The sequence below is a fragment of the Sapajus apella genome, unplaced genomic scaffold, assembly GCF_009761245.1.
Source record: "Sapajus apella isolate SASKATOON/1434 unplaced genomic scaffold, GSC_monkey_1.0 scaffold169, whole genome shotgun sequence".
NCBI lineage: Eukaryota > Metazoa > Chordata > Mammalia > Primates > Cebidae > Sapajus > Sapajus apella.
In genome coordinates, this window is record NW_022437109.1 from 1,589,729 (window position 1) to 1,616,259 (window position 26,531).

Here is a 26,531-nt window from a genome sequence, read left to right on the forward strand (position 1 = left end):
AAAAAAAAAAAAAAAAAAAAAAAAAAAAAGATGGAAAGAAATTGCTTACATCATAAAGCAATATAAAAATATATTTTAAAATATATATACGTATAAATTTATCTATAACAGATAAATGTATATATAAATATAAATATATATTAAAAATATTTTAAAGGATTTTCAGTGCCTTGCCAACATTAATTTGTTAATAATAATAATAGCAGTAGTAGGCTAACATTTATCAAGTGTTTATTAGATGCCAGTCACTGTTCTAAGCCCTTTATATATATTATTAACTCATTTGGTTTCCACAATTTATGGAATAGGTACTATTACTGGATTAATTATGCAGATGATAAACTAATTTTATTTACCTAAAATTATGGAGTTAGGAGGTAGCAGAGGCAGATTCAAATCTATGCATACTGGTTCCAGAGACTATGTTCTTAAACCATTATATCTCTGGACATCCGTGTGTACGCAGTCTGAAGTAAACGAAAAAGGTAACAGAAACTGAGAAATTAGTTAGTAGGCTACTACACTAATATAAATATAGCAAACAGAGCAACAATAACAAAATTAAAAGGGAGAGAGAAAAGGATAAAGACACTTTAACAGAAGAATCAGTCCCTGGTAAGTGACTAAAAAAGAAGAAAGAAAACTAAAAGATGACTTAGGGGTTGTTATAAAATGAAAAATTGCAAGTTAGATTTAGAAGGGCTATGTGGCAGAATAGAAATAATAGAGGACTAAGCGTCAGAAAAATCTGGGTTCTAGTCCCAGGTCTTTTACTAAATTGTCATTTTCCTTTGGGCAATATCTTAACTGCTCTGGACTTCACTTTTTCTCATTTTGTGAAAAGAAATAAAATCCAATCTGCTTATCTGCAAAGTTAATTACCATTTATATAGCAATTTTCAGTTCATATTGTAATGTATTTTTACATAAATTGTAGGAGTAGGACTTTACACAAAGTAAGGCATGCTATTGTTTCAGGCATTCTGAGCTAAATATCAACACGTAACATTATGTAGTGATTCTCAACTGGCCAGGTGCTATGGCTCATGCCTGTAACCCCAACGCTTTGGGAAGCCGGGTAGACCACTTGAGCCCTGGAGTTTGAGATCAGGCTGGGCAACATAGCAAAACCTTGCCTCTACAAAAAAATGCAAAAATTAGCCAGGTGTGGTGGTGTATGCCTTAAGTCCCAGCTACTTGGGAGGCTGAGGTGGGAGAATGGCTTGAGCCCAGGGGACAGGCTGCAGTGAGCCGAGACAGCACCACTGCACTCTAGCCTGGGTAACAGAGCCAGACCCTGCATTTAAAAAAAATAAAAAATAAAAAAAGCAGTAATTCTCAGAAAGTAGTTTGGACATGGTCGAATACAGATAAAGCATTTATTAGCATAGAAGTAACAGTAAAATCCATGAGTCAGTCCCAGAAAGAGTATAAAGAAAGAAGAATGGGGGTTCTGGAAGTTTCTTAACTGCCAAAATCCAAATTTGCAAATAGTGCTAAGACTTTCTTCATAAACCTTTTTTATGAGAAAGTGTTATAAAAGTTCCCTTCATGAGAAACCCTTCTTGTGGTGGGTTGAATTCACAGTACAAGTTAGGTATCCCTTACCCGAAATGCTTGGAACAAAATGTATTTTGGATTAAAAAATCTGTTTTCAAGGCCAGTCCCCATGGCGCATGCCTGTAATCCCAGAACTTTGGGAGGCTGAGATGGGTGGATCACCTGAGGTCGGGAGTTCGAGACCAGCCTGACCAACATGGAAAAATCCTGTCTCTAGTAAAAATACAAAATTAGCCGGGCATGGTAGTCCATGCCTGTAATCCCTCCTGAAGCTGAGGCAGGAGAATCACTTGAACCTGGGTGGCGAAGAGTGCAGTGACCTAAGATTGGGCCACTGCACTCCAGCCTGGCGACAAGAGAGAAACTCTGTCTCAAAAAAAGAAAAGGGGTAACAATGGTATAAAGTTGTTCTCAAAATTAAATGATAAAGCATTTTGTATATTTAGTCAATAATAAATATCCAACAAATGGTAAATGTTATTATTTTATGCACTTGTTTACTTAGGACATTCAAGTAGAGCCATATTTTAATCTTTTGTAATAGCAAAGTAGACATTTCAAGTTAACAATCCTAAGGAAGGAAGATCAGTTCTTTTGTTTACTTCTTATTTTCAATTTTCAACATATTCCATAGTTTCACAGGATCATTCAGTTCTGACTGCATTAATACTAACAAATGGGTCAATGATAATAAATATATAATCTGAGAAAGTATTTAGCTATCATGGTTGTTCCATATAATTGTTTATATATTGTTTCACATACTGTTTATCCTGTAACTGTGTCTCTTGTAGAAAACAATTTACAAATACAAATGCAACACGAAGAACACACTATTAATACAGGGCCAAAATAAGATCAGATGTAAGTTTGTACTATACATACATCAGAATTCTCCCTGAATGTAGGGATGTTCAACAGGTATTCAAAAAGAAGGGCCCATGGTTAGAGGTTAGGAAATGCTGTTTTGAAATTAGCATTGTAAAGACCCCCAAAGAAACCAAATTATTGGTATGGTAATGTTTAGTTTGAATCTTCAGGGAAGGAAAATTAGTATGGATCATCCTCTAAACTTATTTGAGCACAGAACCCTTCTTCCTTTGATCATTTCATATGAGTACTGTGAGAAGTGCTGCATCCAACTATTGCTACAAATGAAGTTAAATAAATCAATATGGAGTTGGGAATATGACATTGGGAAATAATTTCCCTTTCTCTTTACAGAGTTCATGGAGGGAAAAAAATTTCAGGAAGACTCAGAAAGAAGAAATGAAATGTGTTAAAACAAACAAACAAAACCAGTGCAGTAGTTAGAAACACATTCCGAGATTATCACCAGGAGACATACATGGTCAGGGTAGGATAAACAAGAGACCAGACTTTTGAAAACAGAAGACAGAGTTTTTAAAAGAAAAACACGGCCGGGTGTGGTGGCTCATGCCTGTAATCCCAGCACTTTGGAAGGCTGGATCACGAGGTCAGCAGGTCGAGACCATCCTGGCTAACACAGTGAAACCCCATCTCTACTAAAAATACAAAAAGTTAGCTGTGTGTAGTGGCAGGCACCTGTAGTCCCAGCTACTCAGGAGGCTGAGGCAGGAGAATTGCTTGAGCCCAGGAGGTAGAGGTTGGAGTGAGCCGAGATCGCGCCCCTGCACTCTAGCCTGAGTGTCAGAGCGAGACTCCGTCTCACACACACACATCACCCCCCAAAAAACAAAAAAAAGTGTGTGTTAACAAGAAAGTGATAATGAACCACTTGGGCAAATTATCCTTGAATCTTCAAGCATGTTCAACTATTACAGTTCTTAATGGGTAGAGAAACTAAAATTCTAAATTGTCTAAGCTTAGATCCCATAGAGCAATAAAGATTTACTTACTTCACCAGAGCAGCTGCTTCAGGAAGTACATCAGCAAATGATTCACGGAATATGATTGCATTTTTCCTTTTACAGTTCTGTATGACATCATTGGCAAGGTAAAAGAGATTCAAACGGTGGGGATATGCAGCTAGAGATGACAAAGACAATAAATAAAACCAAATGAGTCAATTTATACTTAGTTCAACTTATACCAAATACAGTGTTCTCAAACTAACTGGTTTTTGTTTTTTTTAAACATGGATATAAAAAGATGAATGTAATTACATGGATGGAATGGAGGAAGGATGAATGGATAAACCAACAAATGAACTAATGGTGAAAGGGAGTAAGGATGGACGGATAAAAAGCCAAATGAAGTAACGGATCAGTTTACTGAACGCACTAAAAACCTTGACTACTTCAGGTTAAGTTTCTGCTCAAGGCACTCCTTGTCAAGGAGATTTCTCCCTAACTTTGTAGACGTATGGCGCTAAAAAAAAAAAAAGCCCATTAACTCTGGAGAAGCTAAAATAAAACAAAATTATAGTCTCAGACATCTGGGATGACAAAAAAAAAAAAAAAGAAAGAAAAGAAAAAAGAGCTGAACATGCTCAACTTGTTGCAGAAATACCAAAGTTAGTAGAAAGAGCATGGGGCTTTGTAATCAAATCAGAATGTGACCTTAAGCAAACTGCTTCACATTTATTATAGATAGACCCTCTCCCTATCAACCAATCCAGACACTACTTAGATACATCTTAGTCTTCCCATCTACTGGAGGGAGGCTCTGCTGCTGCTGCTGCTGCTTTCATCACTAGACAAGTGTCCTGCAAAATAATATGATCCTACGTATGCATCTAGGTTAAGCTTTTCTTTCTCTTTTTTTTTTTTTTTTTCAGACATCATCTCACTCTGTTGCCCAGGCTGGAATACAGTGGCACTATCTCAGCTCAATGTAACCTTCACTTCCCGGGTTCAAGCAATTCTCCTGCCTCAGCCTCCTGAGTAGCTGGGATTACACGCCTGACCAATATTTTTTGTAGAGATGGGGTTTCACCATATTGGTCAGGCTGATCTTGAACTCTTGACCTTGTGATCCACCCGCCTTGGCCTCCCAAAGTGCTGGGATTACAGGCATGAGCCACCATGCCTGGTCTTTTTTTTTTTTTTTGAGATGGAGTCTTGCTCCGTTGCCCAGGCTGGAGTGAAGTGGCACAATCTCAGCTCACTGCAACCTCCACCTCCTGGGCTCAAGTGATTCCCCTGTCTCAGCCTCCCAAGTAGCTGGGACTATAGGTGCACACCACCATGCACAGCTAATTATTTTGTACTTTTAGTAGAGATGGGGTTTTATACCATGTTGGCCAGGCTGATCTCAAACTCCTGACTTCAGGTGTTCTGCCCACTTTGGCTTTCCAAAGTGCTGGGATTACAGGCGTGAGCCACTGCACCCAGTCAGGTAAACTTTTCAACAGCTCATGACAAGGCCCAATCAATGTACTATCTGGAACCCGGAGCAAAGTCACCTTAAGTTTCATTATTCTGCTGGGCAATTTCAAAGTCTATATGGATAATCCCCCATGTTTTCTTGCCTATCAGTTCCTTGAACCCAGATTCAGTGACCTCTAAGAACCACTCCTTTGTACATTTTAAAATCTCCTTCTCTGACCACAACCTCCCACTCCCATTATACTTTTCTTCAGTTTCATCAAGATCTGTTTTTTTTTTTTCCTCTAAAAGATCTCAGTTTTTTTTCCCTCTAATTCTACATTCTCTTCTCAGTACTCAATTATTCACCGATTCCAGAATCCTTGTCCATTATTTAAACCACTACTAAAACCCTCATACTCTTTTCCTTCTCCCTGCTAATTCCGCCTTCTATCTCACGCACTCAATGAAATCCCAAATTTGGATCATTCTAACTAACTGCCTTTACTCCATCTTTATTTCTGTTGCTGGGTTCTGCTGAAGAAAAATCATACCAAAAAGAAAATTTAAATCCTATAAATTAAGTCTCCTTTTTCACCTGGGCCCTCAATGATACATACTGTCCCCCTCAGATGTGTTAAGTCAGTATTCTCTCTCAAAGAAGTATTTCAAATTTTAACCACTTGTCAGGTCCGAGTCTTTACCACGTATCTTCTCACTCTCAGGAGACAAGCTTACATGGTGTTTCACAGGGAAAGCAGAATTCATTAGATGGAAATTATCTTCTGTCAAAAAAAAAAATGCATCCACATTTAAACTCACCTAGATCAATTTACCTAACAAAAAGCATCACTCCTCCTATTAAAGAGTAATCCTTTCATTACTTACTGTTTCCTAGACTCTATTCACACCTTGAGAACCTTATGCTCCATTAACTATGTTTGCTTCTTTTTTGTTTGTGTTCGTTTGTTTGCAGGCAGGGTCTCATTCCTTTCACCTAGGGTGGGGTGCGGTGATGTGATCACGGTTCACCATAGCCTTAGTCTAGGGCTCAGCTGATCCTCCCACCTCAGGCCTCTCAAGTAGTTGGGACTTCAGGCATGCCACCATGCCTGGCTAATTTTTCTTTGTATTTTTAGTAGAGATAAGGTTTTGTCATGTTGCCCAGGCTGGTCCTATATTCTTGGGCTCAAGCAATCTGCCTGCCTTGGCCTCCAAAAGTGCTGAGATTACAGGAATGAACTACTGCGCCTGGCCTGTCCTTGCTTCTATTTTAGTTTGATTCCTATTTTTATTTATTTATTTATTATTTTTTATTTATTTTGAGACAGAGTTTCCCTCTTGTCGCCCAGGCTGGAGTGCAATGGCACAATCTCGACTCAATCTCCGCCTCCTGGGTTCAAGCGATTCTCTTGCCTCAGCCTCCTGAAGTAGCTGGGATTACAGGTGCCTATTACCATGCCCAACTAATTTTTTTGCATTTTTAGTAGAGATGGGGTTTTACCATGTTGGCAGGCTGGTCTTGAACTCCTGACCTCAGGTGATCCACCCACCTCAGCCTCCCAAAGTGTTCGGATTACAGGCGCGAGCCACTGTGCCCAGCTTCTTATTTATATTTATATTGTATTCCTTCAGGCTGTCTTTCAACATATGTATATGCATGTTTCTCCTATCTTGACACTTTCTTGCGACCACCTTACGTTATCCCTAGCCTTTCCTTCCTTGCCTAATGTTCGTTAAGATCTTTTACGGTGAAGAGTCCGAATGAGTTTTGTATGTTCACTGTCTACACTTTTAACTCCCATTAACTCCATAATTATAGGAGCCATCTTTTTATTGCACTTAAAAAATATGCAATCTACCATGCTAACAGCTTTATACAAATTATTATCTCATTTATGTTGCCAAGAGTTCACTCAAACACCAAATTTCAAGGTTGCTAATAAATTCCAATTTAGTAAACCCAATGGAGATTTTTAAAAACGTTATTTATTTGCGGCTTTTGGCACACAGAAAAATGTCACAATACTTTCTCCTTTGGCTTCTGTCTTAACCACTCTCCTGGTTTTCATCCTACCTCTCTGGCTCCTCCTCTACAATCATGTATAGGTAGCCAGTCTGCCCATGATCATCCTCTTTTAAATGCTGATGTTCTCCAGGATTCTCTCCTGAGCACTGTTCTCTACTCATAGCATAGTGTTTTAACATTTCAGGCTTTTAAGTTAATCTTTTCCATTTCTGGCTCTGTCATTTGTTAGCTTTGGAGTCTCTTCTCTATGTTGCTTTCCTGTGACAGCCTCACAGGATTGTTAGAACTAAATAAAACAATGTATGTAAAATAATTAAGACAGGGCTTAACACGGAGAAAATGGAATGCTACCAGCATAATCGCCTTCTTCCACCTCCTGGTTGCTTTAATTATTTCAACCTAGGTATCAATGACTCCCGTATCTGTAAATGTCAGGCTTGGATTTCCCTTTACCAGTTAATGTACACATCCACCTCAAAGTCTCCGAGGTGCCCTGAGGTTGATTTTATTTATTTATATATTTCTGTCACCCAGGCTGGAATACAGTCACAATCTTGGCCCACTGCAACCTCTGCCTCTTGGGTTCCAGTTATCTTTCCACCACAGCCTCCCAAGTAGCTGGGACTACAGGCACGTGCCACTATGTCTGGCTAATTTCGCTCGTTTCCCAGGCTGGAGTGCAATGGCTCAGTGCAACCTCTGCCTCCTGGGTTCAAGCAATTCTCCTGCCTCACCCTCCTGAGTAGCTGGGATTATAAGCTGTGCCACTACGCCCGGCTAATTTTGAATTTTTAGTAGAGACAGGCTGGTCTTGAACTCCCGGCCTCAAGGGATCCACCTGCCTCATCTTCCCAAAGTGCTGGGATTACAGACATGAGCCACTGCACCCAGCTGATTTTAATATTTTATGATTAATAAAACATTAATCATCTTCCTCTTCTTCTATTAGTACTCTTTAGTCAGAATTTTAGCAATTCTTTCTAACTCCTTCTCCTTACCCCCTTACATCTATTAATAAACCTCCCAACTCTACCCAATTTTGTCTCCAATAATATTTCTCAACTTTATCCCCTCTTGTATTTCCTTTCCTACTATTGCTGTTTTCTAGGATTCATCACCATTGACCTGGACCACTCCTGCAACAGCCTCCTAACTAGTCATCTGTCCCTAGACTTGGTCCCCTTAAATTTCCTCGCTATATTGTTGCCAAATTTATTTCTTTTCTCTTCCTTTCTCCTTCCTCCCTCCCTTCCTTCCCTTCCCTTCCTCCCTTCCTTCCTTCCTCTCTCTCTCTCTGTCTCTCTCTCTCAAAAGATCAGATTTATTTGAAGAAAACAAAAAACCCACAGCACAAAGGATGGGATTTTACATCTCAAGACATCTCCCAGGTATTAAGTCTACAGGTTACAAATCATTTTCTTTTCTTTTTCTGTTTTTAAGAGGAGAAGTCTCTTTCTGTTGCCGAGGCTAGAGTGCAGTAGTGCAATCCTGGCTCACCGCAGCCTCTGCATCGCGGGTTTTAGCAATTCCCTGCCTCAATCTCCCGAGTAGCTGGGACTACAGGTGCATGCTGCTACGTCTGGCTAATTTCTTGTATTTTAGCAGAGATGGGGTTTCACTATGTGGCCCAAGCTGGTCTTGAACTCCTAAGCTCAGGCAATCCATCCACCTTGGCTTCCCGAAGTGCTAGGATTACAGGCACGAGCTACCGTGCCCAGCCTACAAATCATTTTCATAGAAGATATTTTTGTATAAATTTTACATGCATTCAGGAGTGGGATATAAATCAGTTCCTGTTTTTATTTTAACAGGGGAGCAAGGCAGAAGTAGGAGACAAATTCATTTTCAAATATGCAAAAATTATCCAATTATTTCTCATATCAAATCTGTCCATGATTTCACACTGCTCAATGGAAAAAGCTGAAAGATTTTAGCTTCCTTTATGATCTCCATCCTGCTTTCTCTTCCAGTATCATTTCTTCCCCCTCAAATTCAAAGTTCTATCTTTAATGAATTACTCACAATTTCCAAAAACCCTGCTACCTTGTGTTCTCTTTTACTCAGAATTTTCCTTTTCTGTGATAACTCATCCTACATCGTTTTCAGTGGTTTTCTACTCATCCATAGGAAAATGTCCAAAATTTTAAATTTAATTCACATCAGTTTCTGACCACCCCCATGTTAAATCTCTACTTCTTCCCGCAAACCACAAACTATTTTATTACTACTTCTCCCCAGTGCAAACTCTCCACTCTAGTCAGAGAACTTTGGAAATTCTGGAGGAATAAAAAAAGGCGGTTGAGGTAGTCTGGGAAGATGCTTTAAGCACCCTATACTTTTCCTTGTTATAGCATTTATCACACTGCAGTATACCTGTCTGTATCCCACTGGATTATAAGCACCCATAAAACTGGAATTTCTATTGTTTATTGCCTTAGTCTTTTGTTTGCTTGCTTGTTTGTTGAGACAGGGTTTTGCTCATGATCCTCTTACCTTGGCCTCCCAAAATGCTGAGATTACAATACTATCTTGTTATCAATGACTAATTCAATGTCTGGTAGGTATCCAATTTTTATTTTTATTTTTGAGATGGAGTCTCACTCTGTCACCCAGGATGGAGTACAGTGGCATGATCTCAGCTCAATGCAACCTCCGTCTCCCAGGTTCAAGCAATTCTCCTGCCTCAGCCGCCCCAGTAGCTGAGATTACAGACATCCTGCCACCATGCCCAGCTAATTTTTGTATTTTAGTAGAGACAGGGTTTCACCATGTTGAGCAGGCTGGTCTCAAACTCCTGACCTCAGGTGATCCGCCCACCTTAGCCTCCCAAAGTGCTGGGATTACAGGTGTGAGACACCGCCCCTGGCCCAGGTGTCCAATTAATACTAAATACATATTTGATAAAGAAGTTAAATTTTCATAGGCAGGAAGGAAGGGGAAGGGTATTCCAGACAGAGCAGCTCATAAGAAAAAGTGCTGAGGAGGACTATGCAATGAGCGTCTTTGGATTTGGAAAAGGGAAAGATTTAGGAGATATATATATATATTTTTTTATTTTTATTTATATTTATTTATTTATTTATTTATTTTTTTGAGATGGAGTCTGGCTCTGTCACCAAGCCAAAGTACAGTGGCAAGATCTTGGCTCACTGCAACCTCTGTCTCCTGGGTTCAAGCGATTCTCCTGCTTCAGCTTCATAAGTAGCTGGGGTTACAGACACACACCGCCATACCTAGCTAATTTTTGTCTTTTTAGTAGAGATGGGTTTTCACTATGTTAGCCAGGATAGTCTTGATCTCCTGACCTCATGATCCGCCCACCTCAGCCTCCAAAGTGCTGGGATTACAGGTGTGAGCCACCATGCTCAGCCTATAATTTTTAATTTATTTAACAAATACTTAATACTTTCTATATGCCAGGGACTGTTTTAAAGAGGATATAGATATTAACTGACATCCTCAGCACAACTCTATGGGGTTAGTACCAACCTGCACAACACAGTAAGATACCATCTATACAAAAAAATGTTTTTAAGTGAGCCAGTTGTAACTGCACACAACTATAGTTACTCGGAGGCTGAGGTGGGAGGATCACTGGAGCCTGGGAGGCTGAAGGTGCAGTGAGCCATGATCGCTCCACTGCACTCTAGCCTGGGTGACAGAGCAAAGCCAGGAGGAGCCCTGAGCCCTTACCAGAGACTAAACTGGACCTTAATCTTGAACTCTGCAACCTCTACAACTGTGAAAAAATCAATGTCTTTGTTTAAGCCACCCAGTCTGTGGTATTTTGTTATGGCAGCCAAGCTGACTAATACAACTGTATAAGGAAAATATCCTTCCTTTTAGGAAATGAACACCAAAGTACTAAAGAGGGAAGCATGTCTGCAACATATGCTTAAATAGTTCAGGAAAAAAAAGGGTTCGTGCCCGCAGAGAGAGAAGTAAGAGAGATAAAGCAAGTATGTTAAAATGCTAATAACTGGGGGATCTGAGTGAAAAGTACACAGAAGGTTTTTGTAATACTCTTGCAATTTTTTTAACATTTGAAATTATTCAAAATCAACAAGTTAAAAAAAAATACACAGACTCCAACCACTACTTACTTCCTCCACCACTGCCTGTGGTCTAAGTGACTATCATCTTTTGCCTGAATTATTGCAGCAGCCTCCTACCTAATCTCCCTGCTTCTACCTTTGCCTGGCTTGAGTCTAATCTCAACTCAGAAAAAGAGAGTGATCCTTTAAAAATATAAATTGATGGCCTGGGTGCAGTGGCTCATGCCTGTAATACTAGCACTTTGGGAGGCTGAGGTGGGAGGATCATGAGGTGAAGACATCGAGACAATCCTGGCCAACATGGTGAAACCCCGTCTCTACTAAAAAATAAAAAAATTAGCTGGGCATAGTGGCGCATGCCTGTAGTCCCAGTTACTCGGGGGGCTGAGGCAGAAGAATCAGTTGAACCCAGGAGGCGGAGGTTGCAGTGAGCTGAGATTGCACCACTGCACTCCAGCCTGGCAACAGAGCGAGATTTCAGCTCAAAAAAAAAAAAAGAAGACCGTATTACTCCACTTCTTAAATCCCTCCAATAATGGTCCCCTCCTTAATAAAGTTAAAAGTCCTTACAATGGCCTATAAATCCTAAACAATCTGACACTGTGTTATCTCCCTGACCCAATTTCCTCATCACCACTGATTCCATTGTAGCCACAACGGCCACAGTGCTGTCTTTACAAGGCCTACAACACACCTGGCTGACTCCTTGCCTCACAGTCTGTTAAGCTCACTGTTCTGGAACTTTCCCCGTATTTCTCATGGCTCATTCAATCACTGCCTTTAAATCTTGCTCAAATGTTACCTTCTCAGTGAATACATCCTTGACTACCTTACTTAAAACTGCAACATCAGGCCCAGTGCAGTAGCTCACATCTTAATCGCAGCACTTTGGGAGGCTGACGCGGATAGATCACTTGAGGGCAGGACTTTGAGATCAGTCTGTCCAACATTGTAAAACCCCATCTCTACTAAAAATACAAAAATCAGCTGGGCACAGTGGGTGATGCCTATAATCCCAGCACTTTGGGAGGGCGAGGTGGGCAGATCATCTGAGGTCAAGACCAACATGGAGACCACCTGACCAACATGAAGAAACCTCATCTCTACTAAAAACACAAAAATCGGCCCGGCGTGGTGGCACATGCCTGTAATCCCAGCTACTCGGGAAGCCGAGGCAGGAGAATTGCTTGAAACCAGGAGGCGGAGGTTTCTGTGACCCAAGATTGCACCATTGCACTCAACCTGGGCAACACGAGTGAGACTCCATCTCTCAAAATAAATAAAACAAATAAATAAAATAAAATACAAAAATCAGCTGGGCATGGTGGCACAGCCTCCTAGCTACTGAGGAGGCTGAGGCAGGAGAATCTCTTGACCCGGGAGGCAGAGGTTGCAGTGAGCCAAGACTGTGCCACTGCACTTCAGTCTGGGCAACAGAGCAAGCCTCCGTCTCAAAAAAAAAAAAAAAAAATTGCAACATCAAGCCAACAACCCACCCTTCTTTGCTTTATTTTCTCAAATAACACATAACTTTCCAATATACTATAAAATTTATTTTCTGCCTATCTCCCCCATGAGAATATAAGCCTATAAGGGCAAGCATTTTTGTCAGTTTTATTTACTGTTGAATTCTCAGCACCTAGAATACTGCCTAACACTTAGTAGGCTTTCAGTAACTATTTCTTGAATAAATAAATTAGAAAAAAAAAAAGAGAGAAGGAAAAGAAGAACAGGGGGGAAAAAAAAGTAGTAATCTCTTCAGTTTGGCTAACAATCCCATAAGGCTTCTGTGTATGCAAAGCATAGGTAGGAACTAGGTTCAATGAGGAATTCTAGGGGCTGTTGCAGAAGTTAATCTAGATATAGCCAGTGTTCTTACAACATCAATTCCTCAACAATCTATAGGCTAAATATTCAACTTTCTTTTAATTATTATTGAGAAGGGGAAAGGGATTAACAATAGGAAAGTGGAAGGTTACTGACTTAAGTCTAAGTACCTACAAAATAAAACTGTTAACTTGGTAGGAGACGATTTAGATGATTTTTAACTTGAATTATTAATATTTTATGTCTACCTTGCCTTGTTCCAACAATGGGCTAAGATAGCTGATACGTAAAATGTTTTCAACCCATGTAGTCTTTCAATTATAGAAAACAAGCATTATGGTATAATGGAAAGGGCATCAGCAGGGGAGTCCAAAGATCTGAGTTGTAACTCTTGAAAAAGATTCATTTTCATTAGCTTAGGTCTGTCTCTTCTTTTATAAAACAGGCTGTAGAAAGGAAAAACAGAAAGAAAAGCCACATGGACAAAAATGTTATTTATAACTGTAGAAAAACTAGGAGCAACCTAAAGAATAGTAACAGGGGAACAGTTAAATAAAGGTACATCGGTATTATGTGGTTGATAAATAACATGAAGATGCTTGCATGACAGTTAGTGAAAACACAGGTAAAAAAAAATGCACATATACCATTATGTAAATACATTATATTAAATAACGTATATGTGGGCCAGGCACGGTGGGTCATGCCTGTAATCCCAGCACTTTGGGAGGCCAAGGTGGGTGGATAACCTGAGATCAGGAGTTTGAGCCCAGCCTGACCAACATGGTGAAACGAAAAATACAAAAATACAAAAACTAGCTGGGCATGGTGGTAGGTGCCTGTAATCCTGGCTACTCGGGAGGCTGAGGCAGGAGAACTGATTGAACCTGGGAGGCAGAGGTTGCGGTGAGCTGAGATTGCATTATTACACTCCAGCCTGGGCAACAGAGCAAGACTTTATCTTAAAAAAAAAAAAAAAAAAAGAGTACCTTAATTTCTTTCTTATGGGTTCAGATTTACAATTAAGTTTATCTGGGGACACATTAATAAATGAACTTAAAATGTACCTTAAACACCTCTGATGAGATGTTCTTGTTAGGACTGAGAAACAATGAGAACCCTAGCACTGTATGTGCCATACCCAATAACCAAAAGTATTATGTGAATACCATATGCTCTACAGAATGAAGTACAAAGAATATACTAATACAAAAATTAGAGATATCAAGAGATGTACGTTACTGGAAGTCATATCATGTTTGCACTTGTAAGAATTTACTGGCTGGGCGCAGTGACTCACACCTGTAATCCCAGCGCTTTGGAAGGCCAAGGCAGGCAGATCACCTGAGCTTGCAAGTTGAAGACCAGCCTGATCAACATGGAGAAACCCCGTCTCTATTAAAAATACAAAACTAGCCGGAAGTGGTGGCACATGACTGTAATCCCAGTTACTTGAGAGGCTGAGGCAGGAGAACTGCTTGAACCTGGGAGGCGGAGGTTCCCGTGAGCCAAGATTGTGCCATTGGACTGCAGCCTGGGCAACAAGAGCAAAACTCCATCTCAAAAAGAAAAAGAAAAAGAAAAAGATTTACCTGTAAATACTTCGCTGGGCGTGGTGGCATATGCCTGTAATTCCAGCACTTTGGAAGGCCTAGAACGGAGGATCATTTGAGGTCAGTAGTTCAAGACTAGCCGGACCAACATGGTGAAACCCCATCTTTACTAAAAAACAGTAAGAATTAGCCAGGCATGGTGGCAAATGCCTGTAACCTTAGCTACTCATGAGGCTGAGGAAGGAGAATTGCTTGAACCTGGGAGACAGAGGCTGTGGTGAGCAGAGATCGTGCCACTGCACTCCAGCCTGGGCAACAGAGCAAGACTGTCTCAAAAAAAAAAAATTTACCTGTAAGTACTACTAAGCCAGAGTGTGAGAGAGAAAACAATTAACAAAAACTTTAAACAAATGTTCAGGGGTAAAGGCGATTACAGTAGTCCTTCCTTAACCTTGGGGCATATGTTGTAAGAACCCCAGAGGATGCCTGAAACCAGAATCTGCTGTCCACTGAAACACATTTCTGTTCATATCTTCCACCAAACATTTAATGCCTTTTCATCTTAACTAAGCAATTAATCAAGCGACATGACCAAAACTTTTGCAGCATGAGGTGCAACAGCAAAACTGGCACAAATTTCTTTTTCCTTCTTCATCGTTTCACAGATAGGAGATTAATTTTTACTGCAGATCTTAGCAACTTTAGCATACGGCTTATTTTCTTATTGAGAACTTTTGACGTTTCACTTAAAGGAAGCACTTAACAGCTTTTCTTTGGCATATCCAAATTAACAACATCACTATTCTTGTGCTTTGGGACCATTATGGAGTAAACTAACGGTTACTTGAACACAAACACTGCAATACCCTACAGTCAGTATAACAGGGCCACTAATGGGCAGGTAGCGCCAACAGCATGGATACAACGGACAAAGAAAGGACTCCTGTCCTTGGCAAGATGGCATGAGATTTCATTATGCTACTCAGAATGGGGCACAATTTGAAACTTACGAATTGTTTATTTCTGCAATTTTCCACTTAATATTTTTGGCATGGTTAACCTAGGAAAGTGAAACTGTAATTGTTAGGAAGACATTTTGAGGCCACAGAGAAATACTGACTAATGAAGACCCAGAAGAAATATTACCTTCATGAAGATGATGAAAGACAGGAAAACCAGGAAGTTTGAGTCTCTCTATATCTGCTTCGTGTTCCAAACATCAAGACATTCAGCTGCTTTAATCTCTTAATATGATTCACCCTACAGAATTATATGCTACCAAATACAGCACAAATCATGCATGCATATATATACATATGTATATATATGTATATATTTCTGTACAAGGCTGTTTACAAAAAAATATATAATTACTAAAAATTTCAAGTATTTTCAAGCCTAATTTCATTTTGTGTATTGACTATAGAACCCAAGTCTTAAGTATACACTGAAAGAGCCACATCTAAATTAAAAATCTCAAAGCACTCTGTTAACATTCATAAGGTATCAATCCACCAGTTACTTAATATACTACTCAGAAAATTTGTTAAACATTGTTATACATGATTATCTAGAAACCTACTAAATCAAATAGCATATTGAGAAAACAATGTATTAACCAGGATATTGTTTAACAATTTAATATCAACATTACCATCACCAATAACAGAGCATATCTGAAACCAGGAGTTGTAAAATTACACACTTGCAAAAAAACTTGGGAGAAGTTGGGTGCAGTGGCTCACACCTGTAATCTCAGCACTTTGGGAGGCTGACCCTGTCTCTACAAAAATTTAAAAAGTAGCTGAGCCAGCTGGGTGCAGTGGCTCAGGCCTGTAATCACAGCACTTTGGGGGACCAAAGTGAGGTTCACATGAGGGTGGATCACATGAGGTTAGGAGTTCGAGACCAGTCTGGCCAACATGGCGAAATCCCATCCCTACTAAAAATACAAAAAAAAATTATCCGGGCATGATGGTGCGCGCCTATAGTCCCAGCTACTCGGGAGGCTGAGGCACGAGAATCACTTGAACCAGGTGGTGGAGGTTGCAGTGAGCCATGATTATGTCACTGTCCTCCAGCCTGGGCAACAGAGCAAGACTCCATCTCAATTAAAAAAACAAAACAAAAACAAAAACAAAACAGCTGAGCCCATTCACACACACCTGTGGTCTAAGGCTGAGGTGGGAGGATCGCTTGAGCCCAGGAGGTTGAGGCTGTAGTGAGCCATGATTATACCACTGCACTCCAGCCTGGATGACAAAGACCCTGTCTCAAAAACAAAAACAAAACAAAACAAAAAACCACCAAAAAACACTTGGCAGATTTTCCCATGAAACCTTTATAATACAATGTCAGCTAATCAGCTTTCAGTTAGATACTGTGCCTTGACTTTCTCCATTTATCTAGTACACAAAGAAAACTTCCCAAGAAACAGTATGACCTGGTACAACAGTTCCCAAATTCTGGCTTTAGATTGTGATAAGATTTCCACTGGTTTGCAAACAAATGAGAAAAAATGAGGATATAGCTTATTTATTCTAAAGCAAAATATATCAAAATTAACTATTTATTATGTTCCTATATTTCTAGTAAAATGTCTCAAAAAAAAAAAAAGATTATGATTTATACAGTCCAGTTCTATCTGTATAACTACCTTCCCCTACAGAGATGAGACGTTTATTTACTATAAACTCCAAGACCACATAAAATAACCAAAGTTGGGGCCGGGCGCGGTGGCTCAAGCCTGTAATCCCAGCACTGTGGGAGGCCGAGGCGGGTGGATCACGAGGTCAAGAGATCGAGACCATCCTGGTCAACATGGTGAAACCCCGTCTCTACTAAAAATACAAAAAATTAGCTGGGCATGGTGGCGCGTGCCTGTAATCCCAGCTACTCAGGAGGCTGAGGCAGGAGAATTGCCTGAACCCAGGAGACGGAGGTTGAGGTGAGCCGAGATCGCGCCATTGCACTCCAGCCTGGGTAACAAGAGCGAAACTCCGTCTCAAAAACAAAAAAAAAAACAAAAAAAAAACCAAAGTTGGCCAGGCACGATGGCTCATGCCTATAATTCAGCACTTTGGGAGGCTGAGGTGGGCAAATTACCAGGACAGGAGATCTAGATCATCCTGGCTAACACCTTGAAACTCCATCTCTACTAAAAAATAAAATAAAATAAAATAAAAAATAATAATAATCAAGCCCCAGTGAGGTGGAAAAAAAAAAAAAAAAAAGAAATAAATATTAGCTGGGTGTGATGGATGCACCTGTAATCCCAGCTACTCAAAAGGCTGAGGCAGGAGATTCGCTTGAACCCAGGAGGTGGAGGTTGGAGTAAGCAGAGATCGAGCTATTGCACTCCAGCCTGGGCAACATAGTGAGACTCCTTCTCAAAAAAACAAACAAAAAATCTCCACCAAAGTCCAAAGAACCAAATTTTTTTTTTTTTTTTTTTTTTTTTGAGAGGGATTCTCACTCTGTTGCCAGGCTGGAGTGCAGTGGCACGATCTCAGCTCACTGCAACCTCTACCTCCTGGGTTTAAGTGATTCTCCTGCCCCAGGCTCCTGAGTAGCTGGAATTACAGGTGCCTGCCACCATACCCAGCTAATTTTTGTATTTTTAGTAGAGACAGAGTTTCACCATGTTGGCCAGGCTGGTGGCAAACTCCTGACCTCAGGTGGTACGCCCACCTCGGTCTCCAAAGTGCTGGGATTACAGGCCTGAGTCACTGCACCCAGCCAGCTCACCTACATTTTACATTTTTGTAGAGACAGGGTCTCCTATGTTGCCCAGCCTGGTCTCCAATTCCGGGGCTCAAATGATCCTCCCAGCTCTAATCACAGGTAAGAAAGCAGGCCGATAAACAAATAAGAGGATAAGATGATGTTCATGTTAAGTTGTGAACTAAGGGCCAAAGACCTAAGCTAGGAGTTAATCACTATTTTCCTGTTTTCAGATGGTCTTTTACTGTCAGATATCTCTCCTCATAATTAGTTCTGCATTTGTTCCAGGCATTGGTTTTGTTTTTTACAACAATCCACATTCTTCTCTTGTCAGTTGTTCTCATTTTCACCCAGGAGCTAGGAACCACAAAAATCTGTGACAAACCATACCAAATCCTCCAAAGGAAAAACTCCAAGCATCAATTTCTTTTCTCTATCCTGCAAACAACCTCAGCAATACTTGGCAGAGCCCATGAAATCTTGGAACAGATTTTAAAAATTTTCATAAACTACTCACTTCATGCAAAGCACATGCTACAGTAGATAAGAGTAAGTAAGATATGATAGTCTGAATTCAAGAAACTAATAAGCACTGAAATGATAATATGTAATAATGGAGAGACATGCACTAAAGCTTCAACACATATTAAAATGAGGTCTAAAACAGAGACTGAATTCTGAATACATAGGATCTCTTGAATGTAAGTAATACAGATTTTTTAAAAAATATGTGATGAGCCGGGCACAATGGCGGACACCTGTAACCCCAGCTACTAAAGAGGCTGGGGAAAGAGTACTGCTTGGGCCTAGGTGTTCAGAGTTCAAAGTTTGAAGTTTGAGACTAGCCTGGGCCATACAGTGAGACCCCACTTCAAAAAGAATTTTTTTATTTGGATGAGATCTGATACAGCCTAGCAGACATCCACTTCAGCTATAAGAAACAGAATTACGGCTGGGTGTGGTGGCTCACTTGAGGCCGAGGTGGGTGGAATGCCTGAGCTCAGGAGTTTGAGATCAGCCTGGGCAACATGGCGAAATTCTGTCTCTACTAAAAATACAAAAATTAGCACACCAGTAGTGCCAGCTACTCGAAAGGCTGAGGTATGAGAATTGCTTGAACCTGAGAGGCAGAGGTTGTAGTGGGCTGGGATCATGCCACTGCAGTCTAGCCTGGGTCACAGCAAGACTCTGTCTCAAAAAAAAAAAAAAAAGGGTAAAAGAATGTGGTATACACCTACAATGGAATATTATCTACCCATAAGGAGAAAATTCTGACATATGCCATAATATAAATGAACCTTGCAAAATCATATTATGGAAATAACCCAGTTACAAACGAACAGATACTATATGATTCCACTACCATGAGGTACCCAGGAGTAGTCAAATTCAGAGAGACAAAAAGTAGAATGGCGGTTGCCAGGGGCTGGGGAATGGAGAGTTATTGTTTAATGGGTATGCCCTTTTAGTCTGGAAAGGGAGAAGAGGTTCTGAGGATGGATGGTGGTGATGGCCGCAAAACAATGTTAATGTTCTTCATGCCACTGCACCTACACTTAAAATTGGTTAAAATGGTCAACGTTATATGTGCTTTACCACAGTTTAAAGAAAAACTGATAATGTATAGGTATGCAAGTATTAAATCACTCTATAAGAATATAAGACATTATTCAAAATGGAATGGGGTATGTAGAGAAAAAAGATGAAGGGCAGCTTACTTTTCATTTTATAACATATACCTAGGTTGGTACATTTATTTCACTGCAGTAAAAGATTTCACTGTGAATATACCACAGTTTTATCCATTGAGCTGCTGATGGACATTCGGGTTGTTTCCACATTTTCTTTTCTTTTCTGAAATAGGGATCTTGATTTGTTGCACTGTCACCTAGGCTGGAGGGCAGTAGTGCAATTACAGTTCACTGCAGACTCAACCTCTTGGACTCAAGCATTCCTTCCGTCTCAGTCACCTGAGTAGCTGGGACCACAGGCATGTGCCACCCCATATGGCTGTTTTTACTTTTTTGTAGAGACAAGCCTCATCTGCCCAGGCTGATCTCAAACTCCTAGGCTCAAGCGATCCATGACATCCTGCCTTGACATCCCAAAGTGCTGGGGCTGGGATTACAGGCATTAGCCACCACACCTGGCCTGTTCTCTACATTTTTAGATGTTGATATGAATATTTTTAGGCCTGTATTCTGGGGCATATTACAACTGCTGAATTGAAGACAGGTATGCAAATGTTTGACTTTACAATTGCCAATGTATCCCATTTAAAACCTCATCAAAAGTACTATGAAAGGGGCTAGGTGCAGTGACACACATGTAATCCTAGCATGTTGGGAAGCCCAGGCAGGTGGACTGCTTGAGTCCAGGAGGCCAAGGCTGCAGTGAGCTATGATCATGCCACTATACTCCAGCCTGGGCAACAAAGCAAGACAACTGTCTCTTTTTAATTTTTTGAGACGGAGTCTCACTCTGTCACCCAGGCTGGAGTACAGTGGCACAATCTCAGCTCACTGCAACCTCCGCCTCCCACGTTCAAACAATTCTCCTGCCTCGGCCTCCCGAGTAGCTTGGACTATAGGCGCACGCCACCATGCCCGGCTAATTTTTGTATATTTAGTAGAGATGGGGTTTCACCATGCTGGCCAGGCTGGTCTCAGACTCCTGACTTCAGGGGATCTCCCCACCTCAGCCTCCCAAAGTGCTGGGATTACAGACGTGAGCCACCATGCCTGGCCAAGATGCTGTCTCTTAAAAAAAAAAAAGAAAAAGAAAAAGAAGTATTGTGAAAGAATCAATAAAATTCAACATTCATGTATGATAAAAAGTATCAGAAAACTAGAAATATAAGGGAACTTTCTCAAACAAAGAACATTTATGAAAAACTTACAGCTAACGTCATGTATAATTGTGGAAAACCAAGCTATCCCCCCAAGAACAGAAAAGTAAGAACGTTCACCCTCACCCTTCCTCTCTACACAGTATTTCCCAACCCCAGTGGCCTGTTAGGAATTGGAGGTGAGCAGTAGGAGGTGAGCAGCAGGAGGTGAGCAGCAGGCGAGCAAGCATTACCTCCTGAGCCCCACCTCCTGTCAGATCAGTGGTGTTATTAGATTCTCATAGGAGCACAAACCGTACTGTGAACTGCACATGCAAGAGATGTAGGCTAGCACTCCTTATGAGAATAATGTAATGCCTGATAATCTGAGGTGGAACAGTTTCATCCCAAAACCAACTCTATCCTGGTCTCTTCTAGTTGGGGACTGCTAACACCATCATACTAGAAGTTTTAGCCAATACAATAAGGCAAAGGAAAGAAAGAAACGGTATATAGATTAGAAAGGAAAAAACTAAACCACCTCTATGTACAGACATGATTTATCCATATAGAAAAATCAGAGAATCTACAAAATAGGTACTTGAAATAATAAGTAAGTTTAGTAAGGTTGCAGGATACCAAAGTCAATTATATTCTTACATGGCAACAAAAAGGGGAAATTAAATTTTTCTTTAAAAAAAAGCAGTACCATTTATAAGAGTATGAAAGACCTAGATATCATCTAGCAAAATATGCACAAGATCTCTATGCTGAAAAATGTATAAAACACTGATGAAAGAAATCAAAGACCCACTTGTGTTCCTATGCAACAATTTTGCATGTTCTTCACATGTACCCCAAAACCTAAAATGCAATAAAATAAATAAATGGGGGAAAAAAAAAAAAAGAAATCAAAGACAACCTAAATGGAGAGAAATACCATATTTATGAAAGACTAAATATAGTTAACAATTCTGCCCCAAATTACATTCAATTTAGTTCTAATCAAAATCCCAGAAGGATTATTTGTAGAAATCAACAAGCTGATTCTAAAATTTATAAGGAAAACAAAAGACCTAGAATAACCAACATAGTTTTGAAAATTTTGTTAGAAGACACACTACCTGATTTCCATACAAGCTACAGTAATCGAGACAGTATATTATGTGGGCCAACTGATTTTTTATAAAGGTGCAAGGTGCATAGACAATTTAATGATGAAAGGGCTGGCTTCTCAATAAATGGTGCTTGAACAATTGGATACCCATTAAAAAAACTGATCCAAGTCTGGGTGTGGTGGCTCATGCCTGTAATTCGAGCACTTTGGGAGGCCGAGGCAGGTGTTTCATGAGATCAGGATATCGAAACCATCCTGGCCGTAGTGAAACCCCATCTCTACTAAAATACAAAAAATTAGCCAGGCGTGGTGGTGCACGCCTGTAGTCCCAGCTACTCAGGAGGCTGAGGCAGGGGAATCTCTTGAATCCGGGAGACAGAGGTTGCAGTGAGCTGAGATTGTGCTACTGCACTCCAGCCTGGCAAAAGAGCAAGACTCCATCTCAAAAAAAAAAAAAAAAAAAAAGCTGATCCATACCTCAGGCTATTTGCAAAAATTAATTCAAAATGCATTATAGACCTAAATGTAAAACCTAACTATAAAACTTCTATGCCAGACGTGGGAGGATTACTTGAGACCAGCTTGGGGAACATAGGAAGACCTTTCTCTATAAAAAAATTAAAAGATTAGCCAGGGTGAGGAGGCTTGAGTCTGTGATCCCAGCTGCTCTGAAGGGCGGGACGGGAGGATTCTTAGAGCCTAGGAGGTCGAGGCTGCAGTGAGCTATGACGGCACCACTGCTCTCCAGCTTGGGTAAACAAGCAGGATCCCTTCTCAAAATATAAACTAATTAATTAAAATAAAACTTCTGGAAGAAAATATAGGAGATCTTTATGATCTTAGGCTAGGAAATTATTTCTTATATAGAACAAAAATATAATCTGTTAATTTTTTTTTAAATAAACAACTTCATCAAAATTAAGAAATTATTGTCTTTTTAAAATGTTGTTAAGGCAGATCTGCCCGCCTTGGCCCCGCAAATCGTGAAATTACAGGCGTAAGCCACCACGCCTGGCCTCATTCATTTATTTTAAAACTCCACAAAAAAGTTGAAAGCTCAGTAAACATTCCTAATTTTACCTATATTTAGCAATTGTTAATATCTTGCCACATCGGCTCTATCTCTCTATATATTCTACACTAATTTCTCTTTTGCCAAACCATCTTAAAGTAGATTGTAGACAGCAATACAATTTATCAATAAATATTTCAGAAGGAACATTCTCTTATATAATCATAGTATCATTATAATCTTAAAAAATTAATTCAGGAACATTGGCTAACAGAAAGCTCATCATCAAAATTTCCCAACAATTGCCAGACTGCTTATAGCTGGGTTTTAAAAATATATATACTGTTATTTTACCTTTGCTTTTTTTCACTCCAAGAACTAAAGCTCTTATGTTTGATTTTCATCTCTTTAATATCTCTCAATGTAGGAGAGTCCCTCCACCTCTCCCTATTCTTCATAACTTTGAAGCTACAAGCCAGGTGTCCCGAGGAACATCCCACATTTCAGGATTCATTCATTTTCTCAAGAGTAGATTCAGGTTGGCCGGGAGCGGTGGCTCACGCCTGTAATCCCAGCACTTTGGGAGGCCGAGGCGGGTGGATCATGAGGTCAAGAGATCGAGACCATCCTGGTCAACATGGTGAAACCCCGTCTCTACTAAAAATACAAAAAATCAGCTGGGCATGGTGGCTCGTGCCTGTAATCCCAGCTACTCAGGAGGCTGAGGCAGGAGAATTGCCTGAACCCAGGAGGCGGAGGTTGCAGTGAGCCGAGATCGCGCCATTGCACTCCAGCCTGGGCAGCAAGAGCGAAACTCCGTCTCAAAAAAAAAAAAAAGAGTAGATTCAGGTCAAACATTTTTGGTAAGAACACAACATTGGTGGTATTGTATACTGCCCGCTACCTTCCATCAAGAGACATATAATTTTCATGCCATCCCACTACTATTGATGCCAAATTTTCTTTGCATTATAAAGGCATATTTTCCCTCTATAATTAATAATCTATAATTATCAATTTGTAATTCATAATCTATGGGGTGATACTTTCACACTGCAGGAATACTGTATACTGCTCCTCAAAAGTCTTTCACCCAATGATTTTTCATTGGGTTTTGTTTTTTTGGGTTTTTTTTGAGACAGGGTCTCTCTGTGTTGCCCAGGCTGGAGTGCAGTGGCACAATCACACCTCACTACATCCTGGACCTACTTGGCTCAATCAATCCATCCACCTAAGCCTCCTAAACAGCTGGGACTGCAGGTGTGTACCACCATGCCCAGCTAATATTTTTTGTAGATGAAATTTCGTTATGTTGCCCAGGCTGGTCTTGAACTTCTGGGCTCAAGTGATCTGCCCACCTGAGCCATTGCGCCCAGCCCTCTATTTTTAATGTTTTGGTTTGGGTCTTAAAATTTTTATTTATGCAGTTACCATAGTGATATGTCTTTTGTTTAAAAGTAACTGCCTTTTAACTTTTCTATTTTAGATATGGCTTTCTATACAGCTACATTTAAAAAAAAAATCTAAACTGATCATCCCTATCTTTTAACTGCTAAGATTCTTTTATGTTTAACTGTGATTGATATATTTGAATCTGTTTCTATCATTTTATGTTGTGCTTTTATTTGCCCTGCCTTTTCTATGCTTCATACTTCTTTATTCCCTTCATACCTCTTTGCCTTTTGGGGAAGTTTTTTCTTTTCTTTATTTTTATTTTATTTTATTTTTAGTAAAGGTGAAGTCTTTTTTTTTTTTTTTTTTTTGAGACAGAGTTTCGCTCTTGTTACCCAGGCTGGAGTGCAATGGCGTGATCTCGGCTCACCGCAATCTCCGCCTCCCGGGTTCAGGCAATTCTCCTGCCCCAGCCTCCTGAGTCGCTGGGATTACAGGCACACGCCACCATGCCCAGCTAATTTTTTGTATTTTTAGTAGAGACGGGGTTTCACCATGTTGACCAGGATGGTCTCGATCTTTTGACCTCGTGATCCACCCGCCTCGGCCTCCCACAGTGCTGGGATTACAGGCTTGAGCCACCGTGCCCGGCCTGCGAAGTCTTGCTATGTATGTTGCCCATGCTAGTCTTGAACTCCTGGCTTCAGGTGATACTCCTGCCTCAGCACCCCAAAGTGCTGAGACTACAGGCATGAGCCACGGCTGAGAAATTTATTTTTTAAATTGTTCTCCCGCTTCTAGTGGCTGAAAGTTATATATTCTATTTTTACCCAACTTACAGCTACTCTTGAAGATTTACTACATATACATAACAAAGTCAGCCTGGTGACAGAGCAAGACTCCATTTCAAAACAAACAAAAAAACAACAAAACTGCGGGCACAGTAGTTCACGCCTGTAATACCAGCACTTTGCGAGGCCAAGGCAGAGATGCACACGCATACACACATACACACACACACACACACACGAACTATTTTACTATCTTCACAACTTTTCTGTAAATCTAAAACTACTGCAAAGCTAAAGTTTTATTTAAAATTTATGTCTGGGCCAGGTGCAGTGGCTCATGCCTATAATCCCAGCACTGTGTGAGGCCAAGGCAGGTAGTTTGCTTGAGCTCAGGAGTTTAAGACCAGCCTAGGCAACATATTGAGACCCCGTCTCTACAAAAGAATACAAAAATTAGTCAGGTGTGCTGGTGCAACCCTGTAGTCCCAGCTACTCAGCAGGCTGAGATGGGAGCATAGCTCGAGCCTGGGAGGCAGAGGTTACAGTGAGCTGAGATCACACCAGCGCACTCCAGCCTGGGAGACAGAGTGAGAGACCCTGTCTCAAAAAAAGAAACGTTCAGGCAAAGTGGCTCACACCTGTAATCCCAGCACTTCAGGAGGCTGAGGCGGGCAGATCGCCTGAGGTCAGGAGTTCAAGACCATCCTGGCCAAAATGATGAAATCCTGTGTCTACTAAAAATACAAAAATTAACTGGGTGTAATGGTGCCTTCCTGTAATCCCAGCTACTGGGGAGGCTGAGGCACAAGAACCGCTTGAACCCAGGAGTTGGAGGTTGCAGTGAGCCAAGATAGCACCACTGCATTCCAGCCTTGGTGACAGAGTGAAACTCCGTCTCAAAACAAAACAAATAAACAAAAAAAGAAAGAAAGAAAAGAAAAAGAACTGTCTGTTGCAACTTCTTCAAGATTTAGTTATATTTCTGGTGAAAGGATCCTGCAAAATATCTAGCCTGAAACAGTACAGTTTCACCTGCAACCAAGTACAATCATGCTCCTGCCCTCTGACAAACTTTCTCTTCCCTTAATTTCTGAGAAACCATTTTGTTCTGATCCTATCCTCTCCCTAAGACACCTATTTTTGCACTAACTTTTGAAACTCTGGTGTTCCCAAGGTTCCTTCATTGGCCCTATTCCCTTCTCATTTAACACACTGTACTCTAAGTGCTTATCCATTAACTAGTATACATATGCTTAGAGAGAAGACCCTTGAACAACACAGGTTTGAACTGCACGGGTCCCACTTATATGTGGATTTTTCAACAAATACATTTTCAAAATTTTAGATTTACAACA

The 26,531-nt window shown here is 40.5% G+C and overlaps 1 protein-coding gene across 1 annotated transcript in view; it reads right to left on the reverse strand.

Moving 5' to 3' along the window:
* RPRD2 (regulation of nuclear pre-mRNA domain containing 2) overlaps positions 1 to 26,531 on the reverse strand; it is a 110,915-nt gene that overhangs the window by 58,852 nt on the left and 25,532 nt on the right. The window contains exon 2 of the mRNA XM_032267487.1: positions 3,440 to 3,570. Within this exon, the coding sequence (XP_032123378.1) occupies positions 3,440 to 3,570 (131 nt within the window). The remainder of the gene's footprint in view (positions 1 to 3,439; positions 3,571 to 26,531) is intronic.